This window comes from Otolemur garnettii, unplaced genomic scaffold, assembly GCF_000181295.1.
Source record: "Otolemur garnettii isolate 467f Iridium unplaced genomic scaffold, OtoGar3 scaffold00074, whole genome shotgun sequence".
Classification (NCBI taxonomy): Eukaryota; Metazoa; Chordata; class Mammalia; order Primates; family Galagidae; genus Otolemur; species Otolemur garnettii.
Window position 1 is genome coordinate 2,954,900 of NW_003852469.1, and position 19,826 is coordinate 2,974,725.

Here is a 19,826-nt window from a genome sequence, read left to right on the forward strand (position 1 = left end):
AAGATCAGCCTGAACAACATAGCAAGGTGTGTACCATCATGTCCCATCTCCACATTGGGCATGGTGGCATGCACCTGTAGTTCTAGCTACTTGGGAGACTGAGGTGGGAGGATCACTCGAGCCAAGGATTTCAAGGTTTCGGTGAGCTATGTTTGGGCTGCTGTATTATTCCACCCCTGGATGACAGAGCAAAACTCTGTTCAAAAAAAAAAGAAAGAAACCTATGCTGGGTTAAAAGGGAGCAGGGAAGGAATGCTTTTAAGCAAAGGGAACTGTGTGTGCAAAAATCCTGTGTGGGGACAGAAAGACGACACACAGGACTGAGGGCCCAAGTGCCTGGAGCAGCAGGTGTGAGAGGGTGCTTCAATCAGGCCCTTGTTGGCCACATGTGGCTTTATTCTAAGAGCACTGCGGAGTCAAAAGGTTTTACGGAAGGGGTAGTACAACGAGGGTTGAGTTTGGGGAAGGTCACTCTGCTAACCTAATCACAAAGGGAACCACCATGGGTGCAGACAAAAGCCCCTTAAGGAAGCTGGTGGCAGTTTACATCAAATGATGGTGAGAGGTGATTTTATAGGTAAAATGATGGGATTTGGTAGTAGATTGGATTGAGTGGAGGAGTCAGAGAAAGGAAGTTAAGGAGGACTCCTGAGTTCCCAGTTTGAACAGAGTGAATGTTGATGCCATTATCTGAGCTAAGGACACTTGAAAAGAACCAAACTAGTTTCGGGGCAGGGGCATGAGTTGGACATGATAGTCTGAAAATACCTTTGAGGTGTTCAAAAAGATGTCAGGGAGGCTGTTGGATTAATGGAATGGAGCTCAGGAAACGAGTAGCCTAAAAAAAAGGTAAATTTGTGTGTTATTTTCATATAGGTAGGAGTTCCAACCCAGTGGTTCTTTGAGCTGGGTTGTAGATCCCCACAGCTGGGCATCTGAATGTATTTTAATCGTCAGAGGTGATTTAAAATTAAGCTTCTCTGCTCTAACCACAGAATCAACTGTATCATCTCTAACCACGGAACTGACGTGTCCTAGCGTGTGGTTGGAGACAGCCTGTCAGCCTGTCCTCCTCTTCTCCTGTGTGCTGTGGACCTTGCCTGTTTTGTTGATTCCTGTGGGTACCACACACTCTCACAAGCTTCAGCGAATCTCTCTTCCTCCCTCCTCCCTTCCTCCCTCCCTCTCCCTCTCCCTCCCCCCTCCCTCCCTCTCTCTCTCTCTCTCACTCACCCTCTCCCTCCCTCTGTCACCCTCTACCTCCCTCCCCCTCTCTCTCTTTCTCTCTCTGCTTGTCTCCCACCTCCTATCTGTCACCTTGCCCATTCTCCTTCCCTCTGGGTCTTCAGTTTTCAGTTTCCAGAATTCATATTTGCTTGGCTGTCTCACCATGGCTTCAAATGGAATAGCTCCCCATTTCTTACTTTTTTCAACTCTCAAGCTAGAAACTTTGACATCATTGTTGATTCTTCTCAGGGAACCCTTCTGTTACAGCTGTTACAGCTGCTAACCCCATGGACTCCTGGCCTTGGATTGGGATGCTGCCATCGGTTGAGAGTGTGAGTTTAGGAGTCAGACCTGGTAGCCTCTCCTCTGTTATTGCTAAGACCTTGATTGGCAACTTACGTAACTTTCCCAACTCTGCTTTTTTATGTGTACAGTGGGCCTAAAATTCTTCTTGCCCTGTAAGGTGGTTATGGGAATTAGCAGTAATTTCATGTGTGCAGCACTTAACATAGTTCCTGGTCACTTAAGGATACCGTAAATGGTAAATACTGGTGTTGCTAACTCATCTACTTGCCTTAACCCTCCCCTCACCTCTCCGTTTGCTCATATTAAAAACTGCACTTTTAATAGTACTTTTAAAGTGTATTTTTTTACCATAGCTACTGTTGAAGAAGTCTCATTTTCCCTCCTAGTAAGTTCTTAGGGGTTAAGCTTTGTGTTCACCGTTTTCTGTTTTTTTTCTCATCCTGTCTTCCACCCACGCTTAGCACAGGGTCTCGTACATCACGGATGCTTAATAAATGCCCATCAAGCCTGATGTCTTTGCTCAGTCACACATTGGAGCTTCTTGCTGAACAAGTAGTGTTCACTCCCGTAGCCAGGGCAGTGTAGCTGGGCCCTGCATCCTGCCCTATTTCCCACTACTTTACCTCTAGAATCCACTTGAGTAGCTTGACCTTCGGCCTGTCATTATAGATTCTGTCTCTTCGGCTTTGCTCATCCCGTTCTCTGGATCTGAAATGCCTCCCTCACGCATCCTTCCCACTTGCCTCGCGTGGTTTGTGTTCCATCTGTCAGTGAAGGGTGCCCCCTGAGTTTCTGCCCACTCTGCTGGGTTTCCTCCTCTGAATTCCTGTAGCACTTACAATGGGCTGTATTCCTCAGATCTTGGCTGTAGGTGCATTTCCTCATCTGAAAAACAGGAATAATGCCACCTCCCTCACAACGTTACTGTGGTGGTGACATGAAACAAGTAGGAGAAAGCACTTTGTAAACTCTGAGGGTCTGCACAGATCTTATTTACTGTTCATAGATATTTGTTCTTTTAATGCTGCAGATGAGAATAGAGATTATAACTCATAGCTCTTATGTTTCTTTTAAAGCCCCTCAGCATTACTAGATTTGTGGTAAACCGTGAAATACTTGTTGGCTACATAACCTTATTTTAAATGTGCTTTTTTTTTCTTTCAGGAGCTATTCGTCACTAATGAAAGTTGAAAATATGTCATCAAATCAGGTACGTTTAAATTAACTTGCTCTAATGTTTGCCTTTAAGTAGTTCACTAAGCAATATTAATAATCGTGTAATTGGCCATTATTGACTTTTACGTTGCAAATTCCTTGCTGTGATTTGGCAGTTCATTTACTCAGGCTGGGTTCTGTTAGGCATTGGCCCTCCTTTCCTGGAAACTTCGAGTGTGTTTTTAAGTAGGTCGGCTCAAGGAAAAGGATTGTCACTCCTTGTCTACTTGAAGTTCATGTGTATTAGTCTTTACAGGACTTCCCTTCCATTCCTTTTTCCTCTTGTCTAGTTGCAGGCATGCAAAAGTACCTTTAGTAATGTTCTTTATTAATGTGATGGTAGATTCTGTATTGTCCTTGAGGATAACATTGTCACCTTTAATTAAAATAAAAGTACTCACCCTAAGGTCTTATACTACAGCTTAAGTGAAAATATTGGTTGTTTTCGTGATCCTCAGGCCCTGGGATAAAGAGAAATGGAGACCCATAACTTAGCACCGAAAGGATCTTTTTTACATCTGTAATAATTATTTTATTGGAACTGTCGTCAACTTACTGTCCTTGAGAGCTGTCTTTCCTGGAACTTATTTTGACATGTCTAGAGATAGCATAATTTATTTGTTATTGAATAGTCTTTGAAAATTAAAACCAGGTGGATATATTTGGGATATCGCATGTTTTATAGGATAGTTTAAAAATACAGTTGTCCCTCAGTGTCCTTGGAGGAGTGGTTCCAAGACCCCCTTAGATACCAGAACACACAGATGCTTAGGTTCCTCACAGAATACAGCTTAGTAGATTTTGCACATAACCCACATAAATCCTACCATGTACTTTAAATCATGCCTAGATTACTTATAATACTAACACAGTATAAATACTATGTAGATATTTGTTATACTCTGTCTTTTTAAATTTGTATTTTTATTGTGTATTTTTTTTTCCCCAAATATTTTTGATCCACAGTTGAATCTGTGAATGTTGAACCCAAGTCTATGGAGAGCTAACTGTAACAGAATTTGAGATCTCTTGAAAGTCTTCTAGTCAAACCCCAGATTGAATGCCTGAATAAGAGTTAATAGGATTTTAGACCTTGTTTATATGTCCTTCTAAAAATATATAAGAACAGTATTCGTATTCCCATCTCCATGAAAAATTAAACTCATGAGATTCCTTTATGAATCAGAGATGTATCTTTATAATTTATTTCTGAAAAATTTTATAATAGCAGTATGTAATTAAATAGAGCTTTGAATTAGTTTAGAGACTTCAACAAACAGTAATTGGGAAAGGCTAGTAAAGGTATTTAACCTCTCTGAGGGAGTAGTCATCATCAGTAAAATGAGGCTATAAAACACATATTTGAAAGTCTTCCTTGGCTTGGCGCCTATAGCTTAGTGTTTAGAGCACCGGCCACAAACACCAAGGCTAGTGGGTTCAAACTTGGCCTGAGACTGCTAAACAACAATGACAACAATAACAACAAAAAATAGCCAGGCGTTGTGGCAGATGTATGTAGTCCCAGCTACTTGGAAGGCTGAGGCAAGAGAATTGGTTGAGCCCTGGAGTTTGAGGTTGCTGTAAGCTGTGATGCCACAGCACTCTACCGAGGATGACATAAACTCTATCTTTAAAAAAGCCTTCCTTGACTTCATCACTATGTAAGTGGTCATTGCTGTCCCTCATTCATAAAGTCTTTGGTTGTTTTTTTCCCCACAAGTATCAACATCAAAAAAATGAGATGTATTTAATCCCTTCTGAAAACTATTTTTAGGTTTCTTGAAACTATTAGAACAGTTTAACAGAAGCCATTAACATACCACACACCTGATGTCTTTGTTGGGGTTATTGTTGCTTATTGAAATTTTCTGTGTCATAGCGGCTACTTTCCACTAGAAGTCTGGCCCTCATATCACATTATGACCTTAGACATTTATCTTCATCATTATGGATTTTAGAAGTTTGCATGTTGTTCTGGAGTTGAGAAATAAATACACACACACACACATACACACCTGTCTGATTAGTGACAAACATTATAATAGAAGTTCCAAGACCAGGAAATTTGTAGACCAAAAGATTACTAAACATTTCGACCCTACCTCTTGTTTGCTTTCTCTGTTCCTGAGCTTTAGCTTTGAATCAGGTTCAAGATTCTAAGGAAGTTTTCTATTAGGTGTTTTTCTTCTCTTTCAGTGCAAGAGCTCCTAGAGTTTTCCTCTATACGTTGAAAGAATTGGCTTTAATTCTCTTTGGAGCCATCTTCTGAGGGATACAGGGGTTTTATGATCCAGTTTGGCAGCATGAACAATTGATTTTCAGCTAAAGGTGTATAATGCTTAATGCTTAATTTAGGTTACACAAGTTCATCCTTTTAACATTTAATTTTTGTTTTCCTGTTTAGAATAATATTCTTCAATCTATAATTTCTTCTTAAATTTGATATCAGGAGCCATAAACACTTATTTTTCCTTTTTCCCCAGAGTATTCCAGGGTTACCTGTGTTTAGGTTACATAATGTGCTTTTTTGTTTTTTGTTTTTTTGTTTTTTGTTTTTTTTTTTTTTGAGACGGAGCCTCAAGCTATCCCCCTGGGTAGAGTGCCATGGCATCACGCTCACAGCAACCTCCAACTCCTGGGCTCAAGCGAGTCTCCTGCCTCCGCCTCCCAAGTAGCTGGGACCACAGGTGCCCGCCACAATGCCTGGCTATTTTTTGGTTGCAGCCGTCATTGTTGTTTGGCGGGTCCAGGCTGGGGATTCGAACCCGCCGCCTTAGGTGTACGTGGCTGGCGCCTTAGCCGGTTAAGCCACAGGCGCCGAGCCCATAATGTGCTTTTTAAGTCAGAATTGTGAGTGTACCCTTCGCCCACGCTGTGTGCATTGTACCGTTTAGTCGTGGATTAACCCGCACCCCACCTACTTTATTCCCTAGAGTGCACGTAGTGTTGATCAGCTAGTTCTCAGTGGCTCCTGGGTGCATGTGGCGTTTGTTTCTCCATTCTTGCCATACTTTACTGAGAAGAATGGTCTCCAGTTCTATCTGGATTGTTACAAAAGATGTGAACAGTTATCTTTAACTTTCCTTTTGCTTATCAGTTTACCGGTGGGTGAAAAAATGTTGAAAAAATACTGACTCTGAAAATAAAGGAAATCTAAAATAGAAAAATTGTGCAAATAAAGGCTTCATCTCAGATATGTATTTAAAAGTTACTGTAATCCCAAAGCATAAGTCAAATGAAAATTCTTTGCAAATCTAAACAGCCTATATAGAGAATGATAGACTTCCGTTGTTAATGACCCAGACTGTCCCACTGAGTTGCTCATCCTCTGTGTTGGGATCTAACGCTGGCATTTGAAGATACTAGATGTTGAGTCTTTTAAACGTCACTACTGCTTTTATTGCAGCTTGGGACTCTGGGCGCTCACAGTCCTGGTGCCTGGAAATAAACAGTCATTAGCCTGCTCTTTGTGCAGTTAGCTAACATATTTTTACTGTCCTAATGACTTTCCCTATTTAAAAAAAAAAAAGGCCATCTTGTGAAGTCATACATCTGTGACAACCTTGAGGCTCAAAATACTGGACTTTAGGCCAGAAATATTTTGCATATTTGGCAGCATTGTTGGCACAAGGCTATTAAGACAGTGTTTATTTAGGATCAATCATGTTTTCCTATGTAGTCACACTCAGTACTATACCAAATCAGGTGGGACTGACCTCATACCTTAGAAATCATTGGTCACTGGTTGTTGTATAATTAGGCCATGTAATGACACCTCAGAGAATAGAGTGGCTGATCCAGCCATTCCAGGGAACTGACGATTTAAGATGATGAAGAAGTGAAGAGTGGGTTTTTGTGAATGTGTTTTTTACTTTCTGAACTTGGAGACTAGGTAAGATTATAATTATAAATTTTAAATAGTGTCACTTTTTAATCTTTAAAAATATTTTATGAAATACCTTAAACATAGAGAATAATTTAGCAGACATCAATGTCTATACAGGCATGCATTTTAACATTTTATCATATCTGCTTTGGATTTTAAAAAACAACCTATTACATGCACAGTTGAAACCACTTTGTACTGGTTTTCAATCGTATTATAGTGTCACTTTTTTGCTTCCTACAGGACGGCAATGATTCAGATGAATTTATGTGAAAGAAGAAAAGGACCTTTGAAAGATGGGGCTATGGAGGCCATTGGAGACCTTTTGATTTCATCTATATTCTAAATTATAAAATCAACCCAAGTTCAACCTTCATTCTACACAGATATTCTTGATTTTGGAGTGTTAAGAAAAAATGATTCCTTTTTTGCTGACAGAAAAGGATCAGATACATAAAAAATAGTTGAGCTTGACAGTATATAACTTAAGGAAAGCGAAAAATATGTTTGCCAGAACATGTCTCCGTATCTCATGAAAGCTGGCTGCCCTTGTTCTTGAGATAGACGTTGGAAGAAACCAACTCTGAGAAGTATGTCTGTGGCTATGGTCTATCCCTGAAAACAGATGTCTTAAAACGACTTTCATAGTCTCAAAATATCTTCTGTTAAGAAGAACGTGTTGGTGGGCAATACATGCAAATGTTCTCCCGTCCCTGATTTCCTGATTGAAAAAAAGGCATATGGGTTGAAGATGAGTGATATTTTCAGATTACTGGCTTCAGTATTCACGGTTGCATCCTGTCGCCTGAATCTGTTAGGGTAGCGATCCTCTGCTCTTAGCTTGTCTCGGCTTTCACAACCTTGCTTTCTCCCACTGGGGGTCTCCGTCTTAGTATCATCATATTTAAAGGAATTGTTGGTGTTAATCAAGGGTGGGCTTTGTGACATTTGTTACCTGAGCACCAAGTATCTGTACAACAACTTTGAGGAAGAAGTGCCCTGTCAATCATTTGGGTGATAGAGGCTACCCAGTTTTGTCTTGAGATACAGAGTCCAGATTGCAATTGTGATTTTAGAAAGAAGCCTTTCACTAGGCAGCCAAGTAATTTTTTTCCCTTACCCCTGAAATAGTAATTACTTTGAATTGTGACCCCAGAGTTCAGATTTCTCATTATCAGTACAATATCTTACTGTATAACATTACTACTGTTCCTGTGAATCACCTACTGGCCAGTGTGATTTTGAATAGAAAATGGATATTTATTCTGCACGTCAGGCAACTCCTATAGAAAGGGACAGAACAAGGAGAAAGAGCAAAGCCTATAGGACAGGGGACACACAGATTGATATTTTAAACCTCACCCAGAACTCCGTGTCCAGCTTTCTTATTAATTGTGTTCTAACTCAGCAAAAGTGGTCTCCTTCAGCAAATATTCCACCTGTAATTGCACTTTAGAACTACATGTAAAACCAAGACTAGTATTTCCACGTATTCCAAGTTGGTGTGTGGGGTTGAACTGGAAAATTCCTTAAGGCGTAACTCATTGGTCAAATTTTGAGGGGATCTGGAAGACAACTCCCGAGACAGTGATGATTTTGTGTGTGTGTACAATAATGTGCAGCCTGAAGTGCTGTAGTTAAAAGTTACAATAAAGATCATTTTTTATCTGGAAGGACATTGATGAATGAGAGGGCAGCTCCGTAGACAAGCTGGTTTTGAAGGCTATCTTGCTGTAAGAAACCTCATGTATCAGGTATATCAGGTTCTGTTGGGGGCATCATCTTCCTCCCCTGATAAGTTCCTCTTTTCTCCAGTTCCCTGGGGCAGAAGCACTCTTGATGGATGGTTGCTATAGGGATCCCTCAGCCTGGTGACCCTGAGCACTCTGTGGCGGGCACCGCATTTGGGGACGTTGTGCTCTACATTGCAAGACATGTTGATAATTTTGGAGTATATATTTTTACTGTAGTACAAGAGATTCTGGGGTCCAATCTAAAACATTTCATCACTTTCAGCTTACAGTGTTTTAAAATGTCAGGGCCTCTCTGCTGGGTTCTCTGTGCTGAATTCCTAGCTTTTCAACCTTTTCAGCTGTTCTATGCAGATTTTTCCCCCCACCTCTGCCTATGTGTTTTGGTACCCGGGAAGTAACAACTCTTTTATGTCCTCAAAAAAAAAAAAAAGTTCATTGTTGACAGGTCAAACTATTGCAATTGAAGTCATCTCATTTCTTGCCATTGGCATGTTTCCCAAACGTTTGAAGGAAAATTCCAAATTGTTGCTATTTTTATGAATTGTGTATGCCCTTGATCAAATTTTTGCATCCTGAGGGTTTCTCAGTGAAACTGAGTCACCTTGCCAACCCTGTCTCTCATGTTGTCCTAGTTTCATTTAATTTGTTTCACAAACTCTGCTCTGTTGTTGCACTCCGATAGCTTTAGACTTCGCATTTCCCACCTAGCTTTGTTTGTCTAGGGCCACATGGGGCAAGAGAAGTTTGTCACAGTGCTTGTGCTGAAACGGATATTGAGAAACTGACCAAGATACTGAAGGTTTTGACATAAGCGGTGACAGGCTTTTAGTTGAGCCCCTTCACTATCATAGATTTCAGTGAGCCTTTTGACTTCAGGGCTGATACTCCCACCCCCACCCCAGAGACGGTGTGAGCCACACGCAGCAGAGCCGGGGAGAGGACAGCTGCAGCCTCCGGTTCTTTCCCACACTGTGTTTGCATCTACCTGGGAGGAGAGTGTGTTCCCTGAGCTGGAACTGGTTATGGGGCAAACTGAGCAGGGCAGCAGAAGGAGAAATGGAGCAATTTTCCAGTCTCTCCTCAACAGTAATATTGAAGCCTTTTCCTTTGTTTGAAGAACAGCATGTGAGTAACATTTCTGTATTCAAGATGATCATAATAGAGTAGGCAGCCTTTGATTTTAAAGTAGACTAAAAATAGACCCAACTATAATCAAAGAATAGAACATCAAAAACTTAAAAGCCCAAACTAAATTTCAGTCTCAACCCACTTGACTCCAGTCTGTGGCAGCTCAGACTCAGGAGGGCGCTGCTGTTGCCTGAGCCAAGTTCACATTCAAGTTGCACTAGATGAGAACTCTTCTCTGCAGGGCAGACGAGTCCAGCATGGGCAAGAGATTTGCATGTGCATTCTGTCATTTCAAAAATGAGACAATGCCAATCGTAGATCCAGCATATCTTGGATGAATGATCTGTAAAATATAATAAAAGCTTATAGTTTGAGTAGAACCATGCGTGTTTGTGAGATTTAACTTTTCTTCTTGAAGCTGCAGTCTCCCTGATGGGATGTGCGGGCTTGTTTTAGGTAAGTAGAGAAAAGGAGGTTCTTGCACTACCTGTGATGACGCCCTTCAGTGTTTGCTCCTTTGGAAGTGGAGAAGCAAATGAGAATAAAGGGAAGAGCGCCCAAGAATTCCAGGAAGAGGATTGGAGAACCCAAAGCTGGAAGGCCATAATACCTGAATACTTGCATTTGGGGTTTACAGCTTGATCTCTGTCCTCCCAGAATTCCTAAGAAGTCCATCTGAACTGTTGGCCGCAGTGAGGTTGCAAATGCAGAGACTTTGGTTTCCCCATGATGTAGGGCTCTGGGTAGTATTCAGCTCGTAGATTTTTACCCCTTCCAGCATTGAGCTTACTCTCATTCGAATGTTAGAATGTTTTCAAGTAGGTATTAGGGTGAAGGGAGCAGCACCAACATATAAGTATTTCTCCCCACTGTAACAGCCTCTTGGAGGACATTGAGGTTATCTCTCTAGTCAGGGCAGCCCCTGCATCCTTTGAACTGCCTCACCTACTAGAATTTGGGGGTTTAAATGTTTGAATAAATTATATGGGGAATGTAATTTGTAACCAAAATTTTCGTACAGAAAAATCTCGAGATCCTTATACACCAGTGCACTAAAAATACAAATACCCACCTAACACCGTGTCCTAATCATGCTTTACGTTAGATTATACCTACGTCTGTCTCATGTTGGTTGCTTAGTTTTTGTCTTTGATTTCGTTGTAAGCTCTGAGCTTTCCACCTTAGTGGCTGTGAATACAGGACTGCTCTTCAGCCAAGGGAGAAACAGGGCCCTGCCCTGGGCATGTGCTGAGTGGCACTGACCCAAACCTTTTCTGCACCTAACAGCCAAGGAATGGTGGCCAGGGGAAAATACTGCTCACTCTAGAAATCTGTGTAGCAAGCCTGGCGAGTGGGTGTTCATATTGAAGCCTGGAAAAAAAAACAATTCTCCAAAGTCAGTGTTGTGTTTGTCCCGACATCACTCCCATCTTGCAACCGCTGCAGTAAAAATATAAGACTAATGGCCTGACATTTCACATCCTGCCTAGATGAAGCCTTAGCTGCCTGGGCTCCTGCTGATGTTTTGGTTTCTGCCTCAGCAGTTTGCTTTGTATATACAAGGCTAAAGTTGCTTATGATTTCAGAAGAGGACTAGGATTTTTCAGGTACTAAAGGCTTGATCTTGAGGCTTTTTGACCCTTGGTGAAGACACAATCAAGGGTCAACAATGAAAACTATAGCCTGAAAAAGAAAATTTTCTTGGCAGTACTGTGCCATGCCCTTTAAACGAGCTCAGCTGGGTGGGGCTCCAGCCCCATGTACCAAGGGTGGCAGGTTCAAACCCAGCCCTGGCCAAACTGCAACAAAAAAATGGCTGGGCATTGTGGAGGGCGCCTGTTTTTCCCAGCTGCTTGGGAGGCTGAAGCAGGAGAATCACCTCGGTCCAGGAATTGGAGGTTGCTATGAGCTGTGTGATGTCACGGCACTCTACCAAGGGCAATAAAGTGAGACTGTCTCTACAAAAAAAACCCAACTTAGCTGTGCCAGAACTGTCTTCATCACGAACCCCTTAGCTTCATGTTATGACCGCCCTTCAAAACTGAATTTTTTTTTTAATTTAATGGCTAAGGTACTGGCATCAGTGAGGCTTACGTAACATTTCAAAACAGGAATTGCTTTTAGAAGAGTCTTTGGAAAGGGCAGGAAGGTCAGAAATAGACAAAGTTTAAATTTGGATACCAAAAAGGCTTTTCTGGTACCTGCAATCAAAAAATGTTTTCTGTTTTCAACAAGGAAGAAGGAGGTGCGTGTTCCTGACCACCAGCCCGGGGTGAAGCCACTCCCTGCATGGTCCCTTTCCGGCCTGGTAGAGCGCTCCTCTGCCCATCACTGGATAGATGGGGCTTTGGAACACAGCAAAACCTGTCAACAATGCATCAATTACCTGGACATTTTGTCACCCTCATTTCTATCAAAACAAGACAACCACTGAGCAGAAGCTGTTATGTCAGAATTAAGGGGTTAAAAGCACAGACCTTCCCTCATCTCAGCTATGTGCCCTCCTGGCCTTCAGGGTCAGGAGCAATTGCTAAACTTTGATTTACACGATTCATACACAAGATTCAGGATTCAAAAGGTGTAAGGGGGTATAAGGTGAAAAGTGTTCCCAGTCCCTTCTTAGGGACAAATGATGCCACCTTTGTTCAGATTCAAGGCAGAAGCTCTAGATCTGGATTTGTCTGAGCTTGGGGGTTCTGTCTGCCCCTCTCATGGATCGGGCTCCTCTCTGCCTCCCCTCCAGGGCCTGTAACCCAAGAGGAAATGCCCCAGGGCTTCCCAGGCCTCTTGGGGTTTAAGGGGAGACAATGAGTTCAGAAATGGGGAGAAACGCAAGGATTCGGAGGCCCTTGGTTACTGCCCACGGACCAGCCTCTGCTTGGACACCAAGTTACAGATGGGTTGTGAATAAGCCGCTTTGTTCCAATTAAAGTCAGCTCAGTGGAGAGTGAAGAAAGTGAGAAGGCCGCTGGCTTTCATCTCTGTGCGCTGGGGGTGGGAAGCAGCGAACAAGTGGGTGAGGAGTGGGGAGGTGGAGGGAACAGGGCTGGCCTCTGGCTACCCCCTCCGACTTTCCCGGCCTGCCCACCCACCTGCCTTAGCCTCTGGGGGTCTGTGGGCGAGGCTGTCTGTGAACGGTGTGCTGAAGGAAAAAGAACCGAACCCATCGTGTGCCATTTTCATGCCTAGACTTTACTTTCAGGCTCTGGATTTTAGAATACAGCTCTGCTACTTTTCTATGTGACTTAAGACAAGTCACTCATCTCCTCTGGTCCTCTGCCCGCCAGACGATGAGGAATGGGACAGAGCAGAGACTAAATTCCAGTGCTGCAGGGTAGGACACACAGCAGACAGGAGTTGGGGCTGCCACTGTGAGCTGTGGGTATGCGGTGACAGTGCCAGGGCAGCACACCACCCTTCTAAGCCAGGGAGCTGCTTCAGCCTGGCTAGTTATCGCCATTGGGGAATAAAGTTTTATTAGGAAAGCCAGTGAGGAGTTCACATCAAAGGAGCTGAGCTTGACAGGCCAATGGAAGTGGATGTTTTCTCCCAACCACTTCCTTCAACAACGCTGTGGTTTCTCTTCCCCACCTTTCCGTGACGTCTTGACGAACAGATAAGATTCTGTGACTTTCCATTCACACTGTCTAGTATAAGAACTATTTCATTTTAAATAGATTATTCCCTTGTAGATATGAAAAACTCATTTAAATCAAAACTCCAATCTCACATGTAATTCAAAACTTCAGCCCACCTCCTAGCCCAGGTCTGATTCTTCACCTGGCCTCTGCCCCAGCACCTCCAGAATCAGGGCAGAGGCTGGAGAAGGTGGGGTTGAGGAGAATTCCCTGCTGGATCCTCCATGACTGGCACAGATTAGGGGTTAGAGAAGGAGGGGAGAGAGTCTTTGTGACAGGCACAATTAGGATCTGGCTTTTGGTGGCCACAACACAGCAGGTGCCTGCGTCTCAAAGGGCCTTCAGTGACAGTTCTCTGGCCCAGGGATGTGCTTCCTAGCTGAGTTCTCGCCATCTTACTCCCTTCCCCAACCACGAGCGGCACACCCACAATTCCTTCTAAGACTTGAGTCCACTTGCATTGGCAGCAGCCCGCTCCAGCAAAGTCCACAATCCAGCTCCCACCTGGGACCCAGCTCCCACCTGGAAGCCAACTTCTTCCTCCTGCTCAGCCAGAGGGAACCTCCACTTGCCAGAGGGGGCGAGTTCAGTTTGGCCACCTGCTGCCTTGTCTCCTTACCCTACCACGTGGGCAGCTCTCACTAGGGCCGTTAGACTTCAGGAGAAGCAGCAGCAGTTTTTGCAATAAAGCAGGCCCAACAAGCCTGCACCCCACCCACATCCCAGGCCCACCAACACCTTCTCCCCACCCACACGAAGGCTCCTCATTTGCCTTGGGGTAGTGGGAGCGGAGGGTCCGAGCTCTTCCCCCCTAAGCCTGTGGATTTTCTTCACTGTCACCCTTAGCACTGTTGTTTCTTGTGTAGCTGTCGGGAGATCAGTTTTGCTGTTCTCTGGTACATCCAGCAACCAGACTGCAGATGTACTCACCACTCCTTGCCTTCTGCTTTGAGACTTCACAAATATCCAGTAACACCATACGTCGCAAACCTGGACTTTTAGTTAACATTTCCAAATTTGTATGTGTTAGCTCAAAACTCTTAACACTGCAGGGGTCAAAAACAAGGCTTATCTATGGGCTGTGCACTGCCCGTGAGCTATCAGCATTTGAGGGGTCTGGATTAGAATGAGTTCTGGGTCTCCCCCACGAATTTGTGATTTTTCTGGCTTTGGCACCAGCCACTGGAAGGAGCAGCTTACTGGCAATGTATCAACCTGAGGGGATGCCGCTGATGTCCTCGAGAAGGAAGCTATGAAGAAAAGAGCCAGCAGGTGGCAGGAGAGAACAAGCCCGGTGCCCTCCAGTGGAAGTCCCAGCTGCCCTTGAGGCCCCGCCGTGCTCCTGCAGCGGATGGGAGGCTGGACTCAGAATCTAGCTGCACATCTTGAAAAGCTGTGCTTCTCAGGGGGTCTCCAAGCTCTTTGCCACTGAAATATTAGAAATGTGAGGTGGAAGATGCCTGAACTTTCTAAACCAACACCATGTGTTGATTTAAAAAGGAAATCACTGTCAAAACACAATGCTTGTGTTTAAAAACAAGTCTTTTTTGTTTGTTTTGGAATCAGCTTGTATCTTTCCTTTGCACGCATCAGACACCAATCTGACTCTTCTGTGACGGTCACAACACCCCTAAACATGAGACCTCAGCCTCAATGTGAAAACCCCCGGAGATGGAAGATCCCGCGGGACTTGCTAAGGCCCATTCAGTTATTAGAAAGTCACTGTACTGAGCCGCAGCCTCACAGTGACTCCTACCCGTCGTGCTGCCTTTTAGAGCCCCATAGAGCAAGTTGAATTCTCTTTCATGTGACAGCTTAAAAGGTTTGGAGGCAGCTGTCAGCTCCCACCTGTGACTCCTCCTGAACACCCCCTACTCTGTGATCCACTGTGACTCTGCAGGAAAAGCAGGTGTCTGTGAACAGAGCCGAGGCCCCTGTTAGGGTGAACTCTCCCCTGTGCACCTAACTCCCAAGAAAACCATCTCCAGAGCTGTGCGGGGGCATCAGCCATGACCCCAGCTGGCCTGCACAGAGTGGGAAAGAGAGGATCCTTCTCCAAAGGTAGCTGAGATCCCTGACTCTGGGGCTTGCATTCTCAGTTACATCCCTATTTTTTCCACACACTGTGTTAATTATTCTGAGCTCTTTTTGATTTCTGGAATTTGATTTCTGGTTTGGACCATGGTATAGGAACTTGGATTGAGTCTATTTTTTTACTGTATAACAGTCACCCAACAGTGTATGAAAATATATATATATATTTTTTAAGGATAGTAATATAAATACCTAGGTTTTATCCCCCAGGTCAAGAAATAGAATAATACCCACCCTCCCTAAATGCCCCCTTTACATCCCTAATCCCATCCCTGCCCCCCATTCCCCTGACTTTGGTGAGAATCACTCCCTTGCTCTTCCTCCTGTCTTTGCCCTAAACAATGCACTGGTTCTATCTGATGTGAAATTCACATACATGGACTCTTACTATGATGCTTTTCCTACAGGAGGCTCCCTTCACTCAATATTATGTTTTCAGCGAATTTTCCCTATTAAAGATATCTTGTCAGAATCTGCCTATTTATTTATTTTTTAATTAATTTTTCTTATACATGTGTATATTAGGATTCCACTTTTGCCTTTACAGAATTAAAAAGGCTAAATTTAATGACAACAACAACATTTAACATAAGGACTGAGAACAAAAACCTCATAAAGAACGAATGAAGATAAATACCTTCAGAAAAGAAATCAGACGATGGCTGCAATGAAATATTAAGCAATAATAATAGTAATAATGCAAAGAAAGTAACATTCACATTGTCAGATAGAAGTATGTCTATTATAGAATACTTTGATCAGTTAACTTCTTATTTTGTTTTTTCCAAAGTCTCAAAAAAATAGACAACTAATATTTATAAATGAAAGTAACAGATAATTTAAAAAAAAACACATCATGCCAAATCTTATAGACAATAGAAAAAGAAATACTTCAAAATCATTCTACTTAGAATAGCCAGAATCTGCCTATTGAGCTAATTGTGGTTCTAATTATTTCCTCGAACATAATCCCTTTTACAAATATTATCTACACCTTGGTAAGCATTTCTAATATATTGTCATCCCCCCAAATTAGAAAAACATTGAATGGGCTACGCCTCGGGGTGGTCCCTTCAGCAAACGTCTCTCCTGGCTGAGATGAATCCAGCATTAGCCCTCTCTGGGCACACTCAGCCGGTTACTAATACTCCCAATTGTTTTTATCTGCTTTATATTTCTGACTTACACAGTCATCAAAAAACACCTTGCTTTAAATTTGGATAAAATGTATTTATGACATTTTCTTGAGCTACCAGTTCAGGAATATTGTTCCCCTCCCCCTCAAAAAGGAATGAGACTTATTGACACCTTGGGATGGCTGTACCATTTTCTAAATAACAGAAAGCTGTTTCCATAATTGTGCCTAAGATTGAGGGCAAACTTGCCAAGCCAGAGGTTGTGGGAACTCTCTGTCGACCTTTGAAACCTCAGAACTACACTTTCTGAGCGTTAATTTTGCTTTTCATAGTTCTCAAAATTCACAAATAACTCTTTAAAGATCTCCATTCACAAGTTTTCAGTATCCACGGTGATGTAAGGGACTGGGACAAAGTTATTTTTGTTTAATTTTATTTATTTGTTATTTTTTTATTAAATCAGAACTGTGTACATTAATGCATTTATGGGGTACAATGTGCTGATTGTAAATATAATTTGGAATGCTTACATCACACTGGTTACCAAAGCCTTCACCTCACTCAATTATTTGTTGTGTTAAGACTTTTTTTTTTTTTTTGAGACAGAGCCTTAAGCTGTCGCTGGGCTTAAGTGATTTTCTTGCCTCAGTCTCCCAAGTAGCTGGGACTACAGGTGCCCACCACAATGCCCGGCTATTTTTTGGTTGTAGTTGTCATTGTTATTTGGCAGGCCTGAGCTGGATTCAAATCCGCCAGCTCTGGTGTATGTGGCTAATGCTTTAGCCACTTGAGCTACAGGCACAGAGCTGTGTTAAAACATTTATACTTTACTCTTAATAGATTTGACATGAACCCTTGCATTATGCACAGCAGGTGAGGTCCCACCAAATGCCCTCCCTCCACCAGACCTCCCCCCTCCCCTCCCCTCCCCCTCCTTTTCCCTCCTTCATTCTGGGCTACAGTTGTGTTTTATCATTCCTATGAAAGTGTGGGTGATTATGTATTGGTTTCATAATAGTACTGAGCACACTGGATATTTTTTCTTCCATTCTTGAGATACTTTACTAAGAAGAATATGTTCCAGCTCCAGATGGCCCTCAGAATAGAAGATATTTTCAGGTTATATTTCTGACAAAGGTTTGATAACTAGAATCCACAGAGAACTCAAACTAATTAATAAGAAAAGAACAAGTGATCCCATTTCATTGTGGGCAAGAGACTTGAACAGAAGCTTCTCTGAAGAAGACAGGTGCATGGTCTACAGACACATGAAAAAATGCTCATCATCTTTCACCATCAGAGAAAAATGCAGATAAAAACCACTTTGAGATATCATCTAACTTCAGGAAGAGTAGCCCACATCACAAAGAGTAGCCCAAATCTCCAAACTACAGATGGGACAAAGTTCTTAACGATTGGTTTCTAGAAAGTGGTAGACAAACTAAGTTGTAAGAAATCAGCAGAAGTGGCATTAGGAATTTGAGGACAAAGGAGAACGGTGGAGGAAGTCAGTGTGTGATGAACAGCTCGAGAGATGGACCAGAAGACTGCCAAGAGGAAAGGGTGGAGTCAGAGTGACCTCGTAGTTGGTCCATCTAGCAGGGAACGATAACTTGCTCCACCTGCCAACCCTGAGCCCAGGAGCAGGAGAGAAGAAAGGAGACAGGTTGGCACAGGGCTGTGCCTGCACCTGCTGAGGGGTGACCGTCAACATGTGCCGGCCATTGAAGTGGCTTCAAAAGGGCCAAAAGGTCCAGACCCTACAGAAGGAAGCCGAATGTACAAAGGAGGTGTGCAAGCTCTAATTTTGTATTGGTAACCTTACGTTCCTCTTCTTTAAAAGCACCTCTTGCCAGGTTGTATCACCTTGGGATCCTCCAAACTGGGATCCACTTGACCTTGGGCCTGCCCTTCCACCCCCATATGCCTGCCCATCCGAGAACACTGACTGAATATTTGATAGTACTAGGACTTTGCTTTAAAACAATCCATTTGTGGAGATGGGAAGTCCAGTGGGCAATGCTAGAATTGAAAGAGGCGTGGCTGAGAGTAGGTGGGCTTTTAATCCAGATCATCTGTAGTTGGTGGTTCATTGCTCTTTTATTATGCTTTATATTTTTTTCAGTGACAAACTTAAACTTCAGTGGCTATGTGGGCCAAATATCTGAGATAATGTATACCAAGGAGTCCGTATGTATAAAATAATATGCAGATGTAAGGGGATACTGTTTTTATTTTAAATTCCTTCTCCTGAGGGATTTTTCTTGGCCACAAACTATAAGGCTATTGGGAAAGGGGGCATGGGGGAATTATTCAAGTAGGAGAGGCGTCTCCCTTTCATGTTCAGCAACCAGATACCACTGGCTCTTGCTGACTTGAGGATCCTGACTCTTGGATCCTGGCCCTTGTGGGCCAGGCCTTTGGCCACCTGTAGGGAAGGCAATCTAGAAGGAGAAAGGGAAATTGGGGCAGTGAGCAGGGCGTGGCCAAATGAGGAAGAGGATGGTCAGCACTGGCTTGAATCAGGTGACAGCACTGAGTGGGGCAGGAAAATGACCCAGCTAGATTTCCTGGCTGCAGAGGGGCCGGCGTCCCATGCTGTGGGGGCATAGGAGAGCACCCTGGAAGCTCAGCTACTGCTGAAAGGGCAGAGGAACACCACAGTTTCTCTGGGTGTGGGGGATTTGAGGATGGGCAGGTGAATCTGAGTCCAAGGGACTCAAACCTTGCATAAGTATCTCTCAAACCGCTCCCCCTTCCCTAATGCAGAATCTCAACACCACTGTCCCAAGAGGTTATCCCAAGAGCCTCCAGGACCCAATGGGGCCCATTAAAGAGAAAGCCCACAAGGTGTGGAAGCCCAGGTGAGTGTGTAGAGACCACAGCACTGCGGGCAGGAGCCCGGAGCCATTCCAGTCCTTCCTCTTCCTGGCCTGGTCACTTGAGGCCTCCTCCCCAGGCTGGAGTTCCCCAAGTTTGGGGTTATGGCCCCCTTCCCTCTCCTTCCCTTTCCTCGGGGGACTGATAATCACAAAGGTTAGAAACCATGAACTTGACCAGACGATCAGTATACAGTTTTCCAACTTTGGCTTTTGGAGAATGTCTCGACCTGATTCCTTGTTTTTCTCTAAAAACTGTGTTCATTTAAGTAAAGAAACAAATATAAGAAGTGCTCCTTCAAGGAGGGAAGAAAGGAAAATCAGCATTTCTCAAGGACGTATTTTGGGCTGGGCACTTCACGGTTTAATCTCTGTGCATCCTGCCAGGAGGTGGGATGTAGATGTCCTTTCAGCAACTTGCTTTCCTCCCCTTTCCTGACTTTGAAACGATCTTCTTATCTTTTCTCTCTTATATCTCATTTCTTCTTTCTGTTTTCTGGCAGATGTCAGGTAACCTTTCTGTTGAATGTTTTATTTTATCTATTAATTTCCGAGAACTCTTT

At 43.3% G+C, this 19,826-nt stretch overlaps 1 protein-coding gene across 2 annotated transcripts in view; it reads left to right on the forward strand.

The window, feature by feature from the left end:
* CCDC25 (coiled-coil domain containing 25) overlaps positions 1-19,093 on the forward strand; it is a 45,222-nt gene extending 26,129 nt beyond the window's left edge. Inside the window, exons 8-10 of one of the 2 annotated variants that reach the window (XR_002774380.1) lie at positions 2,698-2,743; positions 6,878-7,685; positions 19,083-19,093. Coding sequence is in view for 1 of the 2 variants with exons in the window: in XM_003793940.3 (XP_003793988.1) it covers positions 2,698-2,743; positions 6,878-6,907 (76 nt within the window). In the remaining variant the exon portion in view is untranslated. Of the gene's footprint in view, positions 1-2,697; positions 2,744-6,877; positions 8,308-19,082 lie in introns of those variants that run through there. The other variant, XM_003793940.3, reaches the window with a different exon arrangement.
* The last annotated feature ends 733 nt before the right edge of the window (positions 19,094-19,826 follow it).